This window comes from Phyllostomus hastatus, unplaced genomic scaffold, assembly GCF_019186645.2.
Source record: "Phyllostomus hastatus isolate PE091 unplaced genomic scaffold, TTU_PhHast_1.1 phas_scaffold_182, whole genome shotgun sequence".
In the NCBI taxonomy this organism is placed as follows: Eukaryota; Metazoa; Chordata; class Mammalia; order Chiroptera; family Phyllostomidae; genus Phyllostomus; species Phyllostomus hastatus.
The window spans coordinates 27253688-27277370 of NW_025334013.1; the positions used below are offsets into that span (position 1 = coordinate 27253688).

Here is a 23683-nt window from a genome sequence, read left to right on the forward strand (position 1 = left end):
TTCCATGAGTATTTATTGAGCATTTACTACAGGTTATGCACTGTTCTAAGAAGGCCCAGGCATAGAACAGTGCACAAAACAGATATAGTTTCCCCTCTTATGGAGCTTACCTTCTAGTGGGGGAGACAGAAAATAAACAAACACATATACAATATAATATTAGGTAATTGCTATGGTCAAAATTAAAGCAAGCTTAAAAGATAGAAGCAAGTCCTCTTTGAAGAGGTGACATTTGCACAGAGCTCCCAAATGAAATAAAGGCACAGCCTTGTGAAGATCTGAGAAAAGAGCTTTCAAGTAGAGGGTATATAACAATTGCAAAGATTCTGAGATGGGAACACATTAGTGTGTTTGAGAAATGGAAAGAAGGTTAGTATATAGCTGGAATTGAGTGAGGAAAAGGGAGAGTGGAAAGAAAATGTTAGAAAGGGAGTAGCAATAAGATGATGTAGGACTTTGTAGATTGTAAAAATGAACTTCACCCTGGATGGTGAGGCTCAGTGGATTGAGCACCAGCTTGTGAACCAAAGGGTCACTGGTTCAGTTCCCAGTCAGGGCAAATGCCTGGGTTGTGGGCCAAGTCCCTGGTTGGATGTGTGTGATGTTTCTCTTACACATCACTGATGTTTCTCTCCCTTTCTTTGTCCCTCCTTTTCCCACTTTCTAAAAACAAACAAACAAACAAACAAACAAACAAAATCTTAAGGGGGAAAATAGACAATGAACCTGAACTTACTCTAAGTTTGAAGGGCAGCAGTGGAGGGTTTTGAGCACAGGAGTAACATGATGTACTTGAACACTATGCTGCTGCTCTAGGAGCGGGCAGGGCAGGATCAGAACTAGAGAGACTAGTTAAAAACTCATTATAATGGAAGGGTAGAGGGTAACGTTTCTCATGCTTCCAGGCAGGATGTAACAAATTGCGACAGTGCAATGTTGCTGATGAAACAACTAGAAAAAGTCAGATAAATTATCGTGAAAAACACTGCAGTGCTGTAGTAATCATGAAGACTAGAAGAACTCATTAAATGAACTTTCCAGACCTGTCTGGGAAAGGCTTCTGTGGTAGTTGACACTGTTTCCTTTCCTAAGGGCATTTGCCAATTCAAGGGCATGAACTTAGGATCAGGGTTGGCCTGTGCAGAGGAGCTCTACTGGAGGAAACAGAAATCAGAGAGACTTCTGTGACAGGCTGGAACTTGAGGAGCTCCATGTATGTGGCCAATTTCCCCCATGGAACATTTACTGAGTTCTGAGCCTGTACACTGGAGCTGTGAAGCAAGGCTGAGAGCTTCTAAAATGTAAAATAAAATCTCCCATTATCTTGAGGTTTTAGGAGACAAGGTCTCACTAAAAGGAGGAGCTCTGTCTCAAACACATAGCTGATTTCCTCAAGACTGTGAAATTTTAAGAAGAGAGGTCAAAGAACTAAGCCCTAATTTTCTCAAGAGTAGGACAGTTTTTCAGGGCTAAGGAGATGAAGATCTATTAGGTTCTCAATCAAGAGACTAAGAAGGCCCATATCCAAGAAATACGGATATTTTTAATGCATATTGAACTCTACGTTGGCTGTTGATATATCTTAGCCCTTTAAAGATAATTATATATATATTCATTCTAGAGTTTTATACTCAGTGAAAATATCTTCCAAAAAAAGAAGATTAAATAACATTTTCAGACAAATCAAAGCTGAGAGAATTTGTTACCAGTAGACCTAAACTACAAAAAATAAAAAGGAAGATGTTCAGGCTGAAGGAAAGTAATCCTAGATGGAAGGATAAAACTGCAGGAAGGAATGAAGAGCATAAGAAAGAGTAAGTATGTGTGTAGAATCAAAAAGACTATTGACTATTTAGAACAAGAATTTTAAAAAGTAGCTTGTAGGGTTTATAATACATACATATATACTAATGTATATATGTATATATATATATATTAGTAAATTATATGAAAGCAATAGCCACAAAGGACAAAATGGGGGGTACATAAAGCAAAACTTTGTTAAGACTTTTGCATTATTTGGGGTGGTTGTGTTATTTGTAAGTGGTTAGAAAGCATTTTTAAGGTAGACTTTAATAAGTCCAAGAGGTATATTTGCTTAAGGCATTATATACGAATGTATCACTAAAAGCTAAGGAGAGAATTATGAAATAATAAAACATACTTGATTAATTCCAAGTAAGGCAAGAAAGAGGAAAAAATGAGGAAGAACTTAGAATAAAAAGAAAACACAAAGCAAAATGTAAAATGATAGTAAAACTCAAATAAATAATTATATTAAAAACAAGTTAAATACTCTGGTTTCTCTTCAGAATGCACAAATCTTTTGCCTTTTACTAAAAACAAGTTAAATAAAATAACAGAAAAAATAGACATACTAAGCAAAAAAAAACCCCTCCAGAATCCAATTATATCTGTTTTATAAAAGGACCTTGAAATATGAAATATGACAAAGGAAGAAAAAGCAAGCAGATGGCAAAATATATACCCTGTAAACATTGACCAAAAGACAGTTCTTGTGGCTATGTTATTACCAGACAAGATAGTCTTTAAGACAAGAAGTATGACAACTAAAAAGGGCATTTCATCAAGATAAAATATAGTCCTGTGCTGCTTAACAATGGGGATACATTCTGAGAAATGTGTCATAGAAGATTTTATTGTTGTGTGAACATCATAGACTGTACCTACACAAACCAATATGGTGTACGTAGCCTAATACACCCCTTGGCTGTACAGTATAGCCTATTGCTCCTAGCTACAAGCCTGTAAGCAACTATAACACAATGAGATTTGTATATCTAAACCCATCTAAAAATGAGCAATACATGATTAATGCATTGTGTTATGATGTTACAAAGGTTGAGATGTCACTACGCAACAGGAATTTTTCAGCTCCATTATAATCTTGTGGGACCACCTTTGTATATGCAATCTGTTGTTGTCCAAAACATCATTATGTGGCTTATGACTGTAGTCAATTCAAAAGGAAGCTATAATAAACCTAAATTCCTATGTACCTAATAACATAAACATATGTAAAGCAAAACTTTAAAGAACTAAAAAGAAAAACAGACAATTCCACAATTGTAAATTGGAGATTTTAACCTCTCAGTAACTGATAGGTCAAGAAGTGGAAGAAAAATCAATAAGGACAGGAAAGATTTGAGTAATACAAATAACCAACTAATAACATAAATAAATAACCAATCACTCTGACACATATAGGACACTACACCCAATAAATGGAAATTATACATTCTTTTCAAATGCTTATGGAATATGTGGGCAAAAAAGCGATCTTCAATAAAGTCCAAAGAAGTGAAAGAATACAGAATATTCCCTAACTACAGTGGCAATTAAATAAAAATTAATAACAGAAAATTAATTAGAAAACCCCCAAATACTAAGAAATTAAGAAACACATACTTGCAAGTACCTTGTATATCGAATAAATTAAAACAGAAGTAAAAAATGTTTGGAACTTTAAATTCATAAAAATATGATATATCCAAATGTGTGAGGTTCAGCTGAAGTAGTGCTCAGAGGGAATTTTATAGCTCTAATGTTCATATCAGAAGAGAAGAAAGGTGAAATATCAATGATCTAATCTTTTATTTCAAAAACTAGGAAAAAATAGCAAACTAAACTCAAAGAAACTAAATGTAAGGAAGTAATAGAGATGAGTGAATAAGTCAATGAAGAAAGGAAGTAGATATGTAATAGAAAAAATTAACAAAGTCAAAGGTTGGTCTTTGAAATGATAACCCTTTAACAAGCCTGATTAAAAAGTATATAAAGAAAACACAACCTATGAATATCAAGAATAAAAGAGATCCTTCAGACGTTGAGAAGATAACAGGATGTTATAGATAAATCTGAAATTTTAGATGAAATAGCCAACTTCCTTGAAAAAACAGAACTTGTTAAAAGGCACATAAAAACAGAATATGAAGAGCCCTATACATAATTTAAAACTTGAAATTGCAATTAAAAACCTTTCTGTACATAAAATTCTAGGCACAAATGCTTCACTGGTGAATTCTAGCAAACGTTTAAGAAAGAAATGATAATAAATTGTACAAAATATCTTTAGATAAATAGAAAAAGTAACACTCTCCAACTCATTTTGTGTGGCCAATGTAACCCTTGTACCAAAACATGACAGAGATATTACAAAAAAACAAATTATAGAATATTAATTCTCATGATCATAAGATGCAAAATCCGTAACAAAATATTAGCAAATCAAATACAGCAATATATAAAAAGGATAATATATTATGAGTAAGTGGGGTTTATTTCAGGAATATAAAGGTATTTAACAATAGAAAAAATCAGCTAAACTCACTACATTAACAAAATAAAGATGAAAACATTTATCATCCCAATAAATGCAGAAAATACTGCTGGCAAAATTCAACACCCATTCATGACAAAAATTATCAGCAAACTAGGAAGAGAAGGAATGTTTTTAATATAAAAAGTCATCTATAAAAAATCTATAGTCAAGAGCATACTTAATGGTGAAATATTGAACACTTCCTTACTGAATTATGGAACAAAACAAAAATACCCACTATTATCACTTCTTTTACACATTGCATTGGATGCCAAGATAATAAAAGAAAAAGAAATAAAATCAATAAATGTAAACTATAAAGAAGTTTTATTTGCACATGACAATATTTTTTACATAAACTGCACCCCTCTACAAAAATCAGTTAAAAAAACTGATTTTGAAAGGTCACTAAATACAACTCAATATACAAAAATCTGCTGTACTTCTTTTTTTAAAAAAATTTTATTTAGTTTTTATTTTTAGACAGAGGGGAAGGGAGGGAGAAAGAAAGGGAGAGAAACATCAATGTGTGGTTGCCTCTAGTGTGCCCTGTATTGGGGACCTGGCCCACAACCCAGGCATGTGCCCTGACTGGGAAGCAAACCAGTGACCCTTCAGTTTACAGGCTGGCACTCAATCCACTGAGCCACACCAGTCAGGGCTGTTATGTTTCTATATACACCACCAGTTAGAAAATAAATTAAAAAGCCCAAGCAAATATATACTGAAACATATGCAAGACATCTATACTAAAAACTATAAAACATTCTGAGAGAAATTAAAGAAGTTCTAGATACCATGTGGCCATAAAGGGATATATCCCATTCATGGATTGGAAAACTCAATATTGTTAAGCTCTCAATTATCATCAAGTTGATACAGAGAGTCAATGCAATTCCAATTAAAATCCCAGTTTTTAAAAAATATTTGGGTATGTACATTCAAATCGACAAATTAATTGGGTTCTTTTGGGAAATGCAAAGGATCTAGAATAGCCAAATCAATCTTGATGAGCAACAGCAAAGCTAGAGGGGATACTTACACCACCAGGTATCAAGACCCATTATGAAATTAGAATAATAAAGATGTGTTTATTGGTGTAAGGATAGACAGATGGACCCATGAAGCAAAATAGAGAGTCTGGAAATAGACCTACATATGCAGGCATCTAATTTATAATAAAGGTATACCGCAATTCTGTGTGTGTGTGTGTGTGTGTGTGTGTGTGTGTGTGTGTGTGTGTGTGGCTGGAGTGGGTGGAGGATAAAAGATCTCATCAATAAAATTGTGGTGAGTCAAACAGATACCCACTTGCCAAAAAAAAAAAATGTGACTTGTAACCTACACTTCATACCAGATACAAAAATTAATGTGAAAGCTAAAGCATTAAACTTCTGGAAGAACACAGTAGAGAATATTTTCAAAATTTTGGGGTAAGCAAAGATTGATTAAACAGGACACACAATGCATTAATTATAAAAGATGAACATATATGACTCTATTAAAATAAAAAAATTCTGTTCATCATATGACAACATTAAAAGAGTAAAAAAAAAATCCAGAGGTGGGAAAAGATATGCAAAACACATATTCCAGAAAAAGAACATCCAGAATGTATTTTAAAAACTCCTAAAATCTGTACTAAAAATACAATCCAATTTGAAAAATAGAGATGCAAATTAAAATCACAATGAGATACTACTTCACACTGGTCAGAATGGCCATTATAAACAAAGCAACAAACAAGAAGTGTTGGAGAGGTTGTGGAGAAAAGGGAACCTTAGTGCACTGTCGATGGGAGTGCAGACTGGTGCAGTCACTATGGTAAACAGTATGGAATTTCCTCAGAAAACTAAAAATGGAACTGCCTTTTGACCTGGCAAATTCCACTGCTAGGATTATATTCTAACAACCCTGAAACACCAATCTAAAAGAACCTATGTACCCCAATGTTCATAGCAGCACAATTTATAATAGCCAAGTGCTGGAAGCAACCTAAGTGCCCATCAGTAAATGAGTGAATCAAAAAACTGTGGTACATTTACACAATGGAATACTACACTGCAGAAAGAAAGAAGGAGTTCCTACCCTTTGCAACAGCATGGATGGAACTGGAGAGCATTATGCTAAGTGAAATAAGCCAGGTGATGAAAGACAAACACCATATGACCTCACCTTTAAGTGGAACCTAATCAACAAAACAAGCAAGGAAGCAAAATATAATCCGAGGCGTTGAAATTAAGAACAAATGGACAGTAACTACAGGGGAGATAGGAGGGGATAATGGGGGGGAAAAGGTGAAGAGTTTTCAAGAACAACTATGAAGGACACATGGACAAAACCAAGGAGGGGTGGAGTCAGGAGAGGGAGGTGGGGATGGCTGGGGTGAGGGGAGAGGTGGTGAGAAAAGGCAGACAACTGTACTTGAACAACAATAAAAAGTAAAAAATAAATAAAAAGTAAGCCCAGCTAGTATGTGTGCACACATGCACACATGTCTGTATGAATTTGTACATGACATAGAACATAAACCATGGAAAAGAAAAAAGAACATGAGGAAACCCATTTGGTTTATCAGTTTCCTGGACTGGGGTCTTGTTTTCTTTCACAGCAGTGTATCATTCATTGGCCTTAGCACAATAATTTAGAGGATGTGTTCTTTATTAGCTTTGCTCAGCTTGGCTGGGTTCAGCTATGTGCTGCCAGCTGGGCTGATGCCAAGGCTGAAACTCCATTCCCCTAAATTCCAGTTCATTTAATGATGCAAAGGTTTCCTCCTGGGCCTATCTAACTCAATTAACACTTTCAGTTCTCCTATCCAGCTCCTTCTTTCCCTCTTGACCCTTATTACCACAGAATGAAGAGAGAACCTCTGAATTATAAAGACATTTCATGTTTTCCTGGGGTCTTTTTAGGCTGATCAATCTGTAGAGACTGGGGAAAACAGAAGGATAATAAAATCATCATGATGGGACCACAAGCCAACTTCAAAAGTTTCTTGTTATTGAAACTCAAAAGAGTGACTGATCCTAGCTGCCTGGGGCAATAATTAAGAGGATTCCAGAGCAATTCCAGCAGACAGAGGGCTCTGTCTTCTCAGATGACAGTCTGTGTGTCTGGTCAAGTCTAAACTATGCAGAGAGGCGGCGGGAAAGCTCATTGTGAGGAAGCGCCTGGTGGTCAGCCACAGCCAAATGAACACTTTCAGCTTTTCTTAGCGAAAGACAATGCATCTCAGAATCTTACCAGCTCCTGCCTTTTTACCATTTTGCCTTCATAATCTTGTTTTTCTTTAAGAGTTTGCCAAGTTCCCCTCATGTTCTTAATGTACATGAATGTTTATATTTTGTTTTTCTTCTAGTCATTATTGATATTTAGAAACTCTCATAACTGTAATATTTTCTCAAAAATCATATAGGGAATTAAGGGGAAAATGTAATAACATAGAGTTTATATTACTGGTTTCCAATATGACTTTCCTAAGAACCACATACATTTATTTAAAATGGGGAACTTTGCAAGTTGATGTATTGGTGCTGGCATACAGGCAGTGTTACAGTAAAAGCTGGCCAAAGAAAACTTCATGGATCTAAGTATTCCCAGGGAAACAGCAGGTATGTCAGTCAAATTTATAAACTGCCTAAGTTACCCCTCACTATTTCCAGGAAGTTTAAGAGGGGCCAGCTGTTTCATGACACATGCTGAAAAACTGCTACCATTCTCAGGCATCTGTGGTTGGTGAGGGCAGGAGAGAGAACTGGGCAGAGCCAAGGGGCAGCTTAAGGAAGCTAGAAAGGAGACATGAGACAGAATTTTTTTTGTCTCTTTAACAGATGTAATTAGAATCAGGGAGAGAACCCAGATCCTGTTTCATAACCTAGTGCTGCTCATTTCATTTCTCATATTCCCATTTCTATTTGTGTACCACAGGCATACAAGAGAAAACCTGTTATGGGAGGTCTGGCTTGCCGCATAAACCTCATCTCATAAATATTTTCCTCCTGACCAAATAGAACACTTAAAATACCTGTGTGTGTGCAGTTCCCTTTTCCTGGGATGTCAAGGCATCTTAATTCAGATGTAACCAACAGATAGTGGACATCCATCACAGACTACATGGTGCTGTGCATTCGCGCACCCATTTTTCATTTAAGTCACTCAACCTAGAAAGGAAACGCTTTTCTATTACTGAGCCTAACACTGCTAATTGTTGGGCAGATGAATGAATAAAGCTCAGAGTTTCTAGATGAGATCAGAGTATAAGGCCAAAGGTGAAATAAGGACAGAGACATTTGTGTGCACATGAGTGTGTGTGTATGTGTGTAGGGAGGGAGGAAACAGTGTGTTAAATAAAGGCAAGGCCTGGAACTAGCATATCTGAGAAGGGAAAAGGGAAAGTCGCCAAGTAGAATTTGTTTCAATATTACCCAAGGTGCCTGCACTTTTTCTCACATGGTTAGTGAAATATCATTTCAGGAGACAAGGGGGGCATATTGGTCGCCAGAGCTTCTTGTAGAGAGGACATTCTCCTGATTCTTGTAGCTTAGTAAAAGAAGTTGGGTGGAAGGGAAGTCCAGGTATAGAGCTGTTCATATGTTTAGTGACAGACAAGTGGGTGAATAAGGGCTTGGAAGTGAGCCTCTCTGGAGATGCCACTCTTATTTTTGGCTATATGGTTTCCAAAATTTGAAAAATAAAACAACAGTTTAAATAACTTTTAACTTATTAAAATTGCAGTAGCACTCTCACTTTTATAGTTAAGTGAATAATAGCTTTAGGTGATAATAGAAATGAAGTCAGAAAATATAGCATGATGTATTTCACTCAGCAAATATTATTAAATAATTATGTGCCAAGCACTAGGGATATAAAGATGAAGTTAATATATTAGTTCCATTTAATAAGGACTACAGGTAGAAATAAGTCCTAACTTTCTAGACAGGGCAGAAAGAAGAATTTTAGCTCCTTTATTAATGCTTATACTGCAAAAACTAGCATTATTTTATATGTTACATTGGTAGCTACTTGTTAAATAGTTGTGATGGCTGTTAAGATAAACTTTAAGAACTCACATTCTGACTTCTTTATTCAAAGATTCTGCTCCCAATGTTATCTCTGTCACCACAATGTTGTTGCCTCAGTTCTCTCTCATCTGGAATACTGTAACGGCTCGTTAACTCGCATCTCTGCCTTCAGCTTCTGGAAGTCACCTATCCTTTTGCTGCTACCAGACTGGTTCTTCTAAAACACAAATCTGACCTGTAATTCCACTAATTAAAGCTCATTCAATGGTTCTCCTTGCTCTTGGGGTAAAGACTCGGATTCTTAAAATGACCTAAAGGAAGCTGTGCATTTCCTGTGCCTTCTTCTCCTTACACTTTACAAATATGTCATTTAAACATTTTTTAGTTTCTTGACTACATTTTTTAAAAATCTCAGGCTTCCACTCATTTGTTCCCTCTGCTGGCTAGAACATTTTCTCTCTCTCCCCATTCTTCTGGTTTCAGCTTAGATGCCACTTCATTTGGAAGCCTTCCCTGACCTCCAACTTCCAATTCTCCAATGTAGGTTAGGGACCCTTTTGAACTTTACTGCTATCAAGTTGTAATTGTCTATTGGCCTATATGCCCACAAAACTGTAAACTCTAAAGGCAGAATCCCTATCAATTGACTCAATGACCAGCACTTAGCTGTGATTTGATAATTAGAACTTGAATGAATGGCTGGTTGGTTGCATAAGATTAGACAGTCCATCAGTTGACCTACCTGCTGTGACCCATGGATTAGCACTGGTTGTGTTATCCTTGCCTCTGCCCTAATTTTTCATCGTATAGTTTAGGATTACACTTTAAGCAACTCTCTTTCTGACCCGGAATCACAAAGTGATTATAGTGTAGTTTCATATGCAGTTAAAGAAAATACTTTTTAAATGTTTCACAGAAAAAAAGAGAAACATTCTGATAGTTTTGTTTTTAAGCATCAAATTCTTACTCCCCAGACCACGGTAATACTCCTGCATACCCAGCACAGCAATGAATCCAATTTTTCTTTGTTTTCTCTACGTACAATGCCCCAGGTAGAAAGGGCAGACAGAAAGAGCCAGGGACACTTGGCTGACCATTTACTCCAGTAGATGTGCTCAGCACTTCTGTTGGACTCCTACATTTCTAACAGCATATGGAGAGCAGCTAGACTCAGCTTACACTATATGAAGTCATAAAAGATTTATGTATAATCCAGAATGCAATAGATTTTTAATAAAAATATGAACATGAAGTAGCTTAGATCTCAGGTTCTCTTACTATTGTAAAACTACATAAGAAGCTAACCTAAAATATGAAACTGGCTTGTCTAGCCTGAAATTGGAGCAGGGAGGAGTTAAATGGATTATTAAGATGTCTAAAGGCCCAATTAGCATTAATGACTATGCCAAGTGGATTGAACTTTTTATTTGGTTTCTTAAATTTAAAAAATAACACATACCTCTGTTTCACTTTAAAGTCACACAGACAAAGAGTGATGAGCTAAAAGAATAAAGAAGAGAAAAGAAAAAGCGTTTGCCTTTTATAACCAAGTACCCTGGATTAGTTGCAAGGCTGGTATTTGCTCTCCATCAAAGTTGGCTTGGCCCCAGGAGTTTAGAAGCTAAAAAGGATCTGGCTTAGCAAAGGAGAAACAGCTTGGAACAGCAGAGCCCAGTATGGCTGGAGGGCAGAGCTAGGTGGGAGGTGAGCTGAGGGATCTGGAATCAAGTAGGAGACAGTCACAGGAGTCACCTGTTACTCATCCCCAAGATCAGGAAACTATACAGTACTACAGGGATGGAAGGGCCCTTAGGGATCATCTAGTTTAACCTCTCATATTTGTAATGACTTGTTCAAAGACATAAAACAAATGTGTGGTCCAGTTGGGGTTAGACCCCCAGTTCAATGCTCTAATGTTACACTACACTGCTTCTTTCCTATTTCATATCAGGATCTGGAAGCCAAGATCCAGGGTCTGAAATGAAGTTTTAAAGAGAGCCCAGAGGAGAATGGGGAGAGTAGAAGGGAGAAGTGTGAGGGCAATATGACTCAAAGTGATGGCCCTGAAAACTGGTCCTACTGAACAAAATCAAGTCACTTAGTCCTTTAACTTTACTTTCTCATAAATAAAATCTATCCCAAAATAATTATAGTTAGTTCAGAGTTACCAGGAAGATGAAATGAAATAACATGTGTAAAAGAACATTAAAGGAACATTGGTACTTTTCCCTACTTACTGCAAACAAGAAATAATTTCATATTACTTTAAACTTTTTCACATTTGCATGCTAATGACCAGAAGGTAGAAATGAAGGAGATCTCATGATTAGAAAGAGAACAGGCTTACATATACAGAGAACATCTTGTTTTGTGAAATGAAATGAGTAATCACATTTTTTCCACATTGTATCACTTGTTCCTTAGCCAGGACAGTGAGATGGCTGAAGTTCTGCAGTTACTGAAGGTTACGTTACAGATCCGCCTACGGGTGTGGGGTAGGGAAGAAGGAAGTTGCTGGAGGAAACAACCTGGCTGCTGGAGTGATGCTGACCGAAGGACCTGGTCTGGAAATGCCAAGTAGATGGTCTCTTTCTACCTACTGAGCCTGGTCCTTCTGGTCATCTCTGTTAAAAATCTAAGATCTGCAGAGACACACAGATTGGAAGCAAAAACAGTCAGCAAATACCTCTGGAAGCATCGACCACACAGTGAATCATATTTCTTATCAGCATGGTGTGCAGTCAGAAAGGAATGCATGTCCAGCAATTCTTGGACACAGAGACTCTCAGCTCTTCTGGGTCTTGAGAACTGCCTAACTGCTGTAAGAGATTCACCGATTAAAATAAGAGTTCTCTAGTCAAGAAAGTGAGCAAATAAACCTCACTGAATATAGCCTGGATCAACAAGGCTTATTCTGTTTTAGTCTCAAGTAAACAAAAATGGCTCTGCTACCACTTCCAAGGCACTTTTCTTGCTGCTTCCACAGAGATATCTCACAAGGCCTGCAGAGGGATGGCAACTGACTTCTCACACCAACCCCAAGGCACTTGTTTCCTAAAGCATGTAGAGGGGTAGCAGCATTTTCCTGACACAAGATGTGTCTCATTTCCCCCACCCTCATCTCAAGTTCCCTCCATCTCAGTGCCACCAACCTAATTCAAGCCGCCCTTGCCTTTCCCTTCTCCATACATACCACAGTACAACCCATTCCCCACAGAGCAACCCAAATGGTTTTTTTAAAATAACAGCTTTGTTGACGTATAATTTACATACCATAAAATGCACGCTTTTAAAAGTGTGTAATTCAGAATTGTGCAAACATCATCCCTATTTAATTTCAGAACATATCATCATCTCAAAAAGAAACCCCCTACCTATTAGTCATTCCCCTTCCCCCTGGCCCCTGACAACCAGTAATTTTTCTCTAGGTTTTTGCCTATTCTAGACATTTCATATAAATGCAATTACATGACCTGTGGTCTTTTGTGACTGGCTTCTTTCACTTACCATAATGTCTTTAAGATACATGTATGTTGTAGTATGCATCAGGACTTCATCCCTTTTTATTGCCAAATACTACTTCATATGGATATGCCACATTTTACTTATCTATTCATCAGAGGTTAAATATTTGGATTATTTCAACTTTTTGCTATAACGAATAATGCTGCCTTGAACATTCATGACACATTTTTGTGTGGACATATATTTTCTGTTCTCTTGGGTATATATCCACAGGTGGAATTGCTGGGTTACAGGTAACTCTATGTTTAATATTTTGAGTAACTTCCAAACTGCTCCCATAGGGGCTACAGCATTTTACAGTTTTACTAGTTATGTACAAAAGTTCTAATTTCTCCACATTTTAATTATAGCCATACTCATGGGTGTGAGGTGATATCTCAATGTCTCATTATGGCTTTGATTTACATTTCCCTGTTGACTAATGATGTTGAATTATTTCAAGTGCTTATTGGCCATTCAAACCCTTTGCTCATTTTTAAAAAATGGGGTTTTGTTTTGTTTTTTTTTGAGAGAGAGAGAGAGAGAGAGAGAGAGAGAGAGAGAAAGGGATAGTGGAAAGAAGAGAGAGCAACATCAGTACAAGAAGCATCGACTGGTTGTCTTCACATGCATCCAGACTGGAGGTCCACACTGGGACCAGGGGTTACATGTGTCTGGACCAGGGATGAATAGCAACCTAGGTACGTGTTCTGACTAGGAATTGAACCTGCAACCTTTTGGTTATGGGATGACACTCCAAACACTAAGCAATACCAGCCAGGGCTGGGTTGTCTTTTTGTTGTTGAGTTATGTGTCCCTTTTGTATTCAGGATATAAGTTCAGGTGATTTTTAAAAAGTAAATCAGCTTTGTCACATCCCCTATATAGTACCCTCTAATGATTCCCTACTATGTTTATAATAAAATCCGAATTCCCACTCTGGCTCACAAGGTCCTGTTTCAGACTATGCCACTCTCCCCCTCACACGGCACACTGCATGGAGTTGGAGCAGTCGTTCCCAGCACCAGTGGTATGTTTGCCCCAGCGCACATTTTCGTGTGGACAGATGTCTTCTATTCTCTTGGGCATATATGGTACCCACGAGTGAAAATGCCTGCTTGGAATTCTCTTTCCTGAATGGCTCCTTCTCACCATTCAATTCAAACATCACCTTTTCAGACAAACGTTCTTTAAAAGACATTGTATCTAAAGAAGCTGCCGCTTCACAAAGAGGAAGAAGAAAACTTTGGGGGTTGATGGATATATTCATCATCTTGATTATAGTAACAGTTTCATGGATGCATACCTATGTCAAAACTTTTCAAATTGTACATTTTAAGTATTTTTCATTTATTGTACTTTCTACTTTCATGAAGCTGTTAAACATTTAAAAACTCCCTGCACAATCACACCTTCAATGTCACTACCTTATCATACTTTACTTCCTTAGGAGAAATCGTGTGTCTGAAATTGCCTTGTTTATTACTTGATTTGAGTGCTTACCATCCCATCCCAGCAGAATGGAAGTGCCACATGGGCATGAATGTTGCTCATCTTTCTAACTGCTGTGCCCTCAGGCTGGTTCAAAGTTAGGTAGGTGCTCAATAAACAGTTGGCTAATTTAATGAATGAATCCAGGAAAGGTTTAGAAGAGACCCATATATAATACAAAGGATGACTTTCTATTCTCTCAGATTCATCACTACTTTAGACTTAAGAGGATAAGATATTATTCCCTTTATTAAGAGCAGCTATCTCAAACTCTATCCTGGATAATTTCCAACATTATCATTATTAGAAATATCATTTACTATTTAAGTACTCTGTAGTGCTATTCTAGCAGTTTATATACTTTTTCTCTCATTAGTAGTTATTTTTATAATAATAGTATTATAATAATAACAGCATATTATAATATAGTAATAATATAGCAATTATAACAATATTATAACAATTATAACAAGTATAATATACAATCACTATATTAGCAGCAATACAATAAAAACATTTATTTAGCACTTACTTTTTGCCAGATTTTATGTAAGCACTTTACCCACATAATCTCATTAATCCCTCACAATAACTTTATGAAGCAGGTAGGTATTCTTTCACAGATGAGGAATTTGAGGTTTGGAGAAGTGAACTAACTGATAAAAGTCACACAGCTGGAGCTCAAACCTGAGTCCAGCTTACTTCAAAGCCCAAGCTTTTCCCACTGTGCTGCAGTGCTTCTCAAGTATTTTTATAACACAGTGCTACTCCAGCCCATATAAAAGGCCCAAAGAAATGAGGAAGCTGTGCACCTAGAGAATGATACTACTCAAACTCTGAATAGGTTAGAAAAAAACATAAGAGAGATGAGAAGCTAGCTGCTTGAGAATAATCCAAGATATTTAGAGGAAGGAATTACTTATTTTATCACAAACTCCATGCCTACCTTCATTTGACATTTTATTCTTACTGTTTCTAATCATTGTCAGGTACACTTTGGTTTTACCTCAGTTGCTCACCCCTGCTCCTCCTCTGCCTACCAGTGAGGTTTATTGGTGGAGATATGCTTACCATGAGAAATCTAGGTAATCTCCACCAGTTCAGGTCCTGATTTCAAGAACTCAGATGGATCTTTACCTTTAGTGCCAGGTGGCTGTAGGTTGTCTCCAGTCAAGGAACACCAGCCCACAGGGAAGATGTCGCGGGAGTCGAAGCGGCACCAGTAGTCAAAGGCTCCTCGCCACCCATCAAAAGTGACAAGCACCTCTGAGCCCCTCACTTCCCCAATAGTGGCTGGGCAAATGAAATGAGGGTTCTTCCTGTCCACAGCTTCCAGCTTCATCCCCATTTTGAAGAAGTTGTGGGAAGGTGATGGTGGTTCCTAGATGAGAAATGGAAATATACAGACCTAGGCACAAAGAGAGAGGCCATGTATGCCAAAAGACTGCTACGTCGCTTAGGTGACTAAAAAGGGACTGCTATCTACAATTTATAATGGAGATTTAGTCTTTTCTTCCAAATGAATGTCAAAGAATACTAAAGAATCACTTTGTTAATCCTAACATTGTGACCTCTTTGCTTCAGTATTTTTCGAAGAAGTAAAAGGTAACAGAAAAAGTTGAACCTCCTTCTGTGCTCTCCCCCATCCCATTACCCTTGTATGTTTTTATATTTTACCATATAAGTACATATCCATTTGCATATTTTAAATTTTATATAGATAACATTATACTGTACATATCATTCTATAAGTTATTTGTTCAACATCACGTTTCTGAAATTTATCCATGTTGATAAATGTAGGTCCTATTCATTTTGATTACTAACAGTATTCTATTATATGTATATATCACAATTCATTCATTCTTTTGATGGACATTTAAGGTTTTTTCCGACTGTATACTATTTCAAAATTTTAATGGCCATTCTTATACTTGTTCCTTTTACACAAGTGTAAGGGTTTCTTTAGGATATATACCTAGGAGTAAAATTATTGGGTTATAGGATATACACATTTCTGCTTTATTAAATATTGTTACATTGCCTTTGTTACTAGTAAACACATTAAAAAAAATTTATTTTTAGAGAGAGGGGAAAGAAGGGAGAAAGAGAAACATCAATGTGTGGTTGCCTCTCGCATACCCTATTGGTAGAGCTGGGACCCAAAAATCAGGATTCATAATTTAGAGTCTAGTATTCCTCTGGGGACAACTGCTGCTTCATAAGGTACTAAATATTCCTTCTGCAGAACTAGTTTCTGAGAAGGCATCCTCAGGCCATAAATATCATGTAGACACCAGAGGCTCAGTAATTGAAAGGATATACACATTTGATTTTAAGCAGTTTGGAGCTGGTGATATCTGAGGAAAACCATACCTTATGGAAAATCCTGACGGGAGCCATTTCTGCTCCATTTAGTGTCTTCAAAAGGAACATGGGCCAAGAGGAGGCATTCAGCCGAAATCCTGCAGCAAACATAATAGGCAACAGATGAAAAATATGTTTCAAAGGGAAAGACAATATCAAGTTTTCCCCTTGGAATCCAGCTACTCCTCCACAACCTATACTGTGATAAGTTACAGAATCATAGATTGTTAGGAAAGGACTTAAAGGTTAAATAGAAGAAATGCCTCATTAGACAGATGAGGAAATGAGGCACATGGAGGGAATGTAACTTGCCCAAGTGTAATGTTGCAAAGTAAATAGTGGAACAAAGTCCCTAGCCAAGTGTCCTGACTTTGAGATAAGTATCACAGATTATTTATCATAGTGCCTAAAAAGTTTTCCTTGAAAAATCCAAAATAGATGTGAGAAGATTAACAAATACTTAGAAACTGTCTAGACAGTAGAGTATGAAAGTTATTCTTCTTAATAATCTCATAAGAAGACGCCCAATATGTTAACCGATTAACCTAATACACAAGTAAATTGTTTTGTTTTATCTCAACATAAACCCACTATTTCTTTCTCTCTCTTGCTTTCTCACTCTCTAGTGTGCTCTCTCTCTTTCCATCTCTCTTTCGCACTTCTCTTTCACACACACACACCAAGTACAAACACTTTTTCATATTCATTTTTACTTAAACAACTAAGGATCAGGAAATGATGAAGATGAAAGGGAACACCCTATCCAAAACTATTTATTACTTTTACAAAAAAAGTAAAAAGCCTGGAGATGTTAATTGTCCACTGTCATTCAGTAAAGTCAATAAGAATGTACCATTAATAAACTACAAAAATAAGATTGTTATTGTAGTCAGTTCTTCCAACCTCTAGTGGAAAGAAGCTCCCAGTACTTCTTTCAATTTGGCTTCAACTCTCTCTCCTGATACCAAAATCTAGTCCTTTTTGATAGTTTCTCAATGTACCTCAGTTTTCCCATTCCTGACAAAAGAACAGATAGGCTGGACCAAAGCTTCAGTCCTGGAAAATTACAATAGAAACTGGTATTACTGAATTCTTTATTGTGTGCCAGACACTGTGCCAATCACTTTCCACTGACTACCTAATCCTCAAGACAACCCAGCGAGGTAGACATTATCTTCATTTTCTAGATGAGAAAAGAGGTGTAAAGTAAACTGCTTAAGATTTCTAAGTGAGCAAATGACCAAGTATCAAAACCCAAGCTATCCTTGAGTCCATACTCTTAACCACTATGTTAAACTATCAGTATGTAGATAAAATGAAAAAGGGAGAATCAGCTTTTGGGCTTAAGTATTCATTAATAACTATAATTAAATTAACAAGGAAGAGGTGAGAAGAAGAGAAGAAAATGGGAGAAGAGTTATCATACTATATGATTTAAACTTTTAGTCTCAAAGTTGGTTAGGCTAAGCCAAGCTTCCCAAAGTCCGATTTCTTGGGATAGCTCATTCACATCAACAATGGTGACAGCATTATGAATGCTCATCACTTAATCTAAAACTGCCATCACTTACTTTTTTGCTTGTCTACCTTTTTTTCCTTTTGGAAAAGACCCTATCCTAATCTATGTGTTTTGTTGGGAATGCCTGTCACACGGCTCTATCTACCTGACCACGGAAAGGAAAATAATGCCATTTAAGAGCATTAGATTTCCATAGACCAAAAGTGGACATGTACATCCCAAGTTCGGTCAACTGTTTTCTGATGTGATATATGCATGCTGGAGGACAGAGTCTCTTTATCTGAGATCACAGCAAGAAAGATGTTTGTAGATTTGGCACTGCTACATGGAGAACAAAACTGAGAATAAAGCCAAGGTGGGCATGTAATGGAGAGATATGAGAGTGTTTACTTATTTTATATTGATTTTGAGAGAGAGAGAGAGAAACATCAATTTGTGGTTCTACTTATTTTTGCATTCATTGGTTGTTTTTTGTATGTGTCCTGACTGAGGATCAAACCCGCAACCTTGGCATATTGAGATGACTCTCTAAACAACCAAGCTACCCGGCCACGGTTAAGACATGAGAATGTTTAAAACCCTGTGTCTAGACACACACTCAACACCAGGCCTTAGGCTTCTCAGTTACATGAGTCAGCAATTCCCGTCTCCTTTTTTTCTCCTCTAAACTGGTCTGAGTTGGGTTTTTGCACTCACTGCTCAAAGAGTGTTGGCCACTACTCTTCCTCTGACCATGGTTAAAAGGAAACAAATAAATCTCTCCAGAAATTCAGGTACAGAGCCTGGTCTGTGTGGGGGGAAAACAACTCTCCTTAAGTCAGGGACAGGTTGAAGCAAGCCAAACTTAGAGCACATTTGCCATGAGTGGTTCAGTACATCTGTGGAAAAGGCAAAGCAAGGCACAGCTGTTCTAGAAAAGTGCTTGGTAAAAGATAGTAGGGAGAAAGACCTGCAACAAGTAGAAATACCATATTCAGGCCCTAGGTTCCCAATACTAGAAAGCCTCACCATGTGACGGCCAATTCCAATTTTTTTAGGATCAGGTTATTGAGGGGCTTCTTTCTCACCTGGAACTTGAAGAACTAAAAAAACCCTCTCAGCTTTGGGAACCCTTATAATAATATTATAATAGCTAATATGTATTGACTGCTTTTAATGTAGTAAATATTTTACATGCAGTTTCTTACTGGGTGTTTTAAATAGTACCATGAGGTACACTCTATTGTTATCCCTAGTTTGCAGATGATAAAACAGAAACTCAAGAGAAGTAGCTTGTCCAAGGTAATAAGTGGTAGAGGCGGATTCCAATATATGGTGGTTTTACTCCAGACCTCATGGTTCTTAACTAGCATGTTTTACTACCTCCTAGCAAGCTTCTTCAATAGTAAAAGGGCAAAGCAGAAATGTTGCCAACTGAAGGAAGTACCAAGGATCCTTATCTTCACCTCCCAAGGTAATGTGGGACTACCCACCTTGCTCCAAATTCATTTTACATTATGGATGACAAAACTGAAGTCCAAAGAGGCTAGGGAATGTGTTCATGGCCATATAAGTTGCTCTCACAGAGTCAGACTTGAGCCCTAGGCCTTTCCATCCAGCTCTCTTTTGCTACACTGTGCTGCCTTCCAAAGGGAACACTGAGTCACATACTATGTGCCAGTCTCTGTGTGTTAAACAAGCACTTCAAGTGGGTTATCTCAATTAATCATTACTACAACTCTGTGAACCAGATACAAGAAAGGGAGCACTAGCTCTGGAGCTAGCTCTGACACTTAACCTGGTGTGTAACTTGTAAATTACGAAACCTCTCTCTGGCTTTAGTTTCCTCAACAATAAGAGTGGTAACTACCTCAGTGGGTTGTTCTAAGGCTTAATGCATGTGTAGTACTTAAAATTCTGCCTGGTATATAGTAAGTATTAGATAAATGCTATCCATTATTTTTAATACTATAGATGAAAAGACTGAGGTTAGAGAAGTAAAATATCCAAGGTTACAATTTTACTTAAGTAAAATATTCACGAGGCAGGATTTAAATCCAACTCCTCTGTTTCCAGAGCCCTTATTATTAATCATCACATAAGTATCTTCAAGTATTTCTTCACTCAGTTCTTCCATACTGTCTCTTTTGGTAAAAAAGAGTTGAAGTCATAAATTTGTGAAAGCAGGAAAAGAAGAATAAAAAATAATTTGAAGGTCTCTTCAAATTAGACAATGGCCTGGGGCGTTTGCAAGGAAAAGGACAGGTGGGTAAGAGATCCTAATCTCTAAAGGTGGGAGTACCTCAGTGCCTGGCCCTTGCTTGGTTCCCACTCTCTTCCTGTCAAATAATGACTGCCAATTCACATCTCCAGCCCACATCTCTGCCCTGAGTTTCATGCTCTTATTTCCAACTGCCTTATCCTGTAACTCTACACGGATGCCAAAAATTCTTGAAATGAATAGGTCTAAACAGAATCTTGACTTTGCTTCCCCCTCCAAACTTGTTCTTTCCTCCAGTCATCTCATCTCATCCCAGTGAATGTCACCACTTATTAAACCCAGGTACTCAGGCCAAAAAGCCTACACAAAGTCACTCTTGATTCTGCCCTTGCTATTAATCAGCGAGTGTTGATGGCTCTTTCATCTTATACACACTAACTCAAACCATTTCTCACTATTATATATTCTCGTCCATTACTAATCACCCTAATGTAAGCCACAGTCAGACTTTGCCTAGGCTACTGCAACAGCCTTGTAATCTAGACTCTCAGCTTCTACTTTTGCCTCTTACTGTCTGTTCTCCACATAGCAGCCAGAATAATATGTTCATGTTATTTCAAATATAAATCCAACTACATTCTTATGCTTATATCCCATAATACAAAATAAAGCTGAACTCTTTATGCTTGCTAACAACACTTACACGGTCTGGAACTTGCTTACTTCTCATAACTCATCTCCTATCACTGCCTGGTCCCCCATGCCCTGGTCTTTCTCTTCCTCAAACACACCAACCTGCATCCCTCTGCCACAAGCACCCTCCCCTTTCCTTAAACCTTTAGCAATTAGTTCTTTGTTGAAGTCTCAACTCCGCAGAGAGGCATTCTTAGACTGCCCTATCTAAAATGGCATCTTAAATCCTGCTGCCTTCTATTTATCCTCAGCTTTATCACTGCGCCTGAATTTTCTTTATTTTTTCTTTGTAATGTGTATTTTCCAACTCGAATATAAGCTTCATAAGAGTTTTATTGAACAAAGAAGAAATCTCCACTTATTAAATGGGAGCCAGGAATTGATGGGTGCTTTATCATGCTATTTCATTTAATTCTCACAAAAAACATGTGTGGCAGAGTTTACTAATGATTCACTCACAATGGCAGGTGACACCATTGAGATTCAAGGTTAAAAGTCAAGGTAAAGTAATTTATCATTGGCCACACAATTAAACTAATAAGTGGCTGAGTGAATATTACAAAGCCACGCCTCTTTAAACCTAGGCATGCTGCAAGTGTTCTGTGCTTACCTTAAAATATTGATATGGAACCAGTTATAAAGAGCTTCCAGGTGCTCCCCAGATGGTGGGACTACTGAATAGATTAGGGTCCAGCTGTTTAAATTTAACAGTGATCTGATGAAGCTCTGAACTCCCATGTAGAACAGGTCTAGAATCTAACCATAGTCCGTGCCCTCTGGTGGCAGTTAACAGAACAGCACTCACACCAGGAACCACAGTATGGGCCCTACTCCCCACCCTGCCATTGTCCTGTATAATTCCAAGCTTCGTGAAGTTATTAGACTCTATAGCTGTCAAGATGATCGCATGATGCCCCCAACTCACTCTCCCCCAAGAGGAGCTTTATCTACATGTATACATACAGATATATGTATAGAGATATGTCACACACCGTACAACTTCAGGTAATTCATTTCCCTTTCCTTGTTTCTGTATTTGTCAGATGAGGACAATGAATTAAAGCAGTGCTTCCAAACTGACATTTGGTGGCCCATCTAAATGTTATCCCAGACTCAGAGAAGCAAGAAGTGGAACTGGAAGGGAGATATTGAGCAGTCTTCCCTGAAGAAATGATTGTACCTGGGGAGGACTCTTGGGATTCCTTTTAGTTCTGATAGGACTCATCTCCACTTTGCTGCTGCTACAGTCCCATGTACAGACTCAAACACAAGTTAATTCAGTTTAATTTAATTGAGGGTGGGAGTTGTGACTAATCTTGAGATAGGCATAGGTTTAGATGGTTCTGGCATTGCCCGATGCCAGGGGCCTTGCTGCAGAAAAAAAAGGGAGTTCAGTAAATATTGTACAAACTAACTCTATAAAATAAGCATTTAAGTCACCATGGTTAAAGTTACTTCTCTCTAAACTTTTCTCCCCCACCCCCATTTCTATAAACAGAATTCAAATTTCTGTGACTAGAAAGTAAGATGTGGATTTTTAAATTCCTCTTTTAATTGACAGGTCCTGGAGGCTACTTAGCAAGTGAGAAGGCTATCAGTGACAGGAACATACAAAGGGTTCCCTTCAAGTCAATGTTCCACATACACACCAGAGCACGTGAACAAGTCTGCTGAGCAGGGTGTTTGTACTAGGATCTGACATAACTGGCTAGTGACCTCACTGGAGGTCAGCTTCTACTCTATCTAGATTAGTGACTCTCACACCTGGACACTGGAATGCCCTGCAGGCATCAAAGAATACATCAGTATCACCCCAAAAATTCTAATTTAACTATCTAAGACCTAGCACCGAACATCTTAACAATTCCCTAAGTGATTCCACTGGCAACTAAGTTTGAGAACTAGTGACCCAGACAGCCCTGCTTAGATGAAATAATCACAGTCTTGAGAAGTAGAGAGGTCAGTAAAACGAGGGGATGGGAGGGAAAGGTTGGCAGCATTGAGATAGCTTCACCGGTGAGTCATTCTGCCTTTTCCCCTTTGTCCCCTAGAGGATTCTGCAAGGGAGTAATGAATGTTCCTGTGTGAACAGAACACACACATGCACACACACACAAACCATACAAGATTTTAATGAAGAAAAATGCTCTTCTAGAGCAATGCTTCCCAAATATAGACCAATTGCATTAGAGTCTCGGGAGAGCTATTTACCATGCAGAATCCCAAGCCCCATTACCTAGAGATTCTGATTCAGCAACTCTGGGGAGAGGTCCAGAGGAGGCCTGGGGAACATGAACACACACACATATATATGTATAATTATATACATAACTTATTTAAAACTTTTTATTTTGAAAAATTTTAAACCTAGAGAAAAGCAGCAAAAACAGCATATGAACAACTATGTACCCTTCACCTAGATTCAATAACTAGTAACATTTCGCCATTTTGTCTCTATATACCTACACACACTTTTTCCTCTGAACTATGTGCAAGTTAGAGACATCATGATACTTCACCCTTAAATATGTCAGTACCTTTGT

At 37.6% G+C, this 23683-nt stretch overlaps 1 protein-coding gene across 12 annotated transcripts in view; it reads right to left on the minus strand.

The window, feature by feature from the left end:
* Window positions 1–23683, minus strand: part of SCMH1 (Scm polycomb group protein homolog 1) — a 142682-nt gene that overhangs the window by 43829 nt on the left and 75170 nt on the right. For 11 of the 12 annotated variants that reach the window (XM_045859141.1, XM_045859137.1, XM_045859139.1 and 8 more), the window contains 2 exons: window positions 16738–16826; window positions 15499–15742 (listed from right to left, as the gene is read on the minus strand). In XM_045859141.1, the coding sequence (XP_045715097.1) occupies window positions 15499–15742; window positions 16738–16826 (333 nt within the window). Of the gene's footprint in view, window positions 1–15498; window positions 15743–16737; window positions 16827–23376; window positions 23423–23683 lie in introns of all 12 variants that reach the window. The other variant, XM_045859142.1, reaches the window with a different exon arrangement.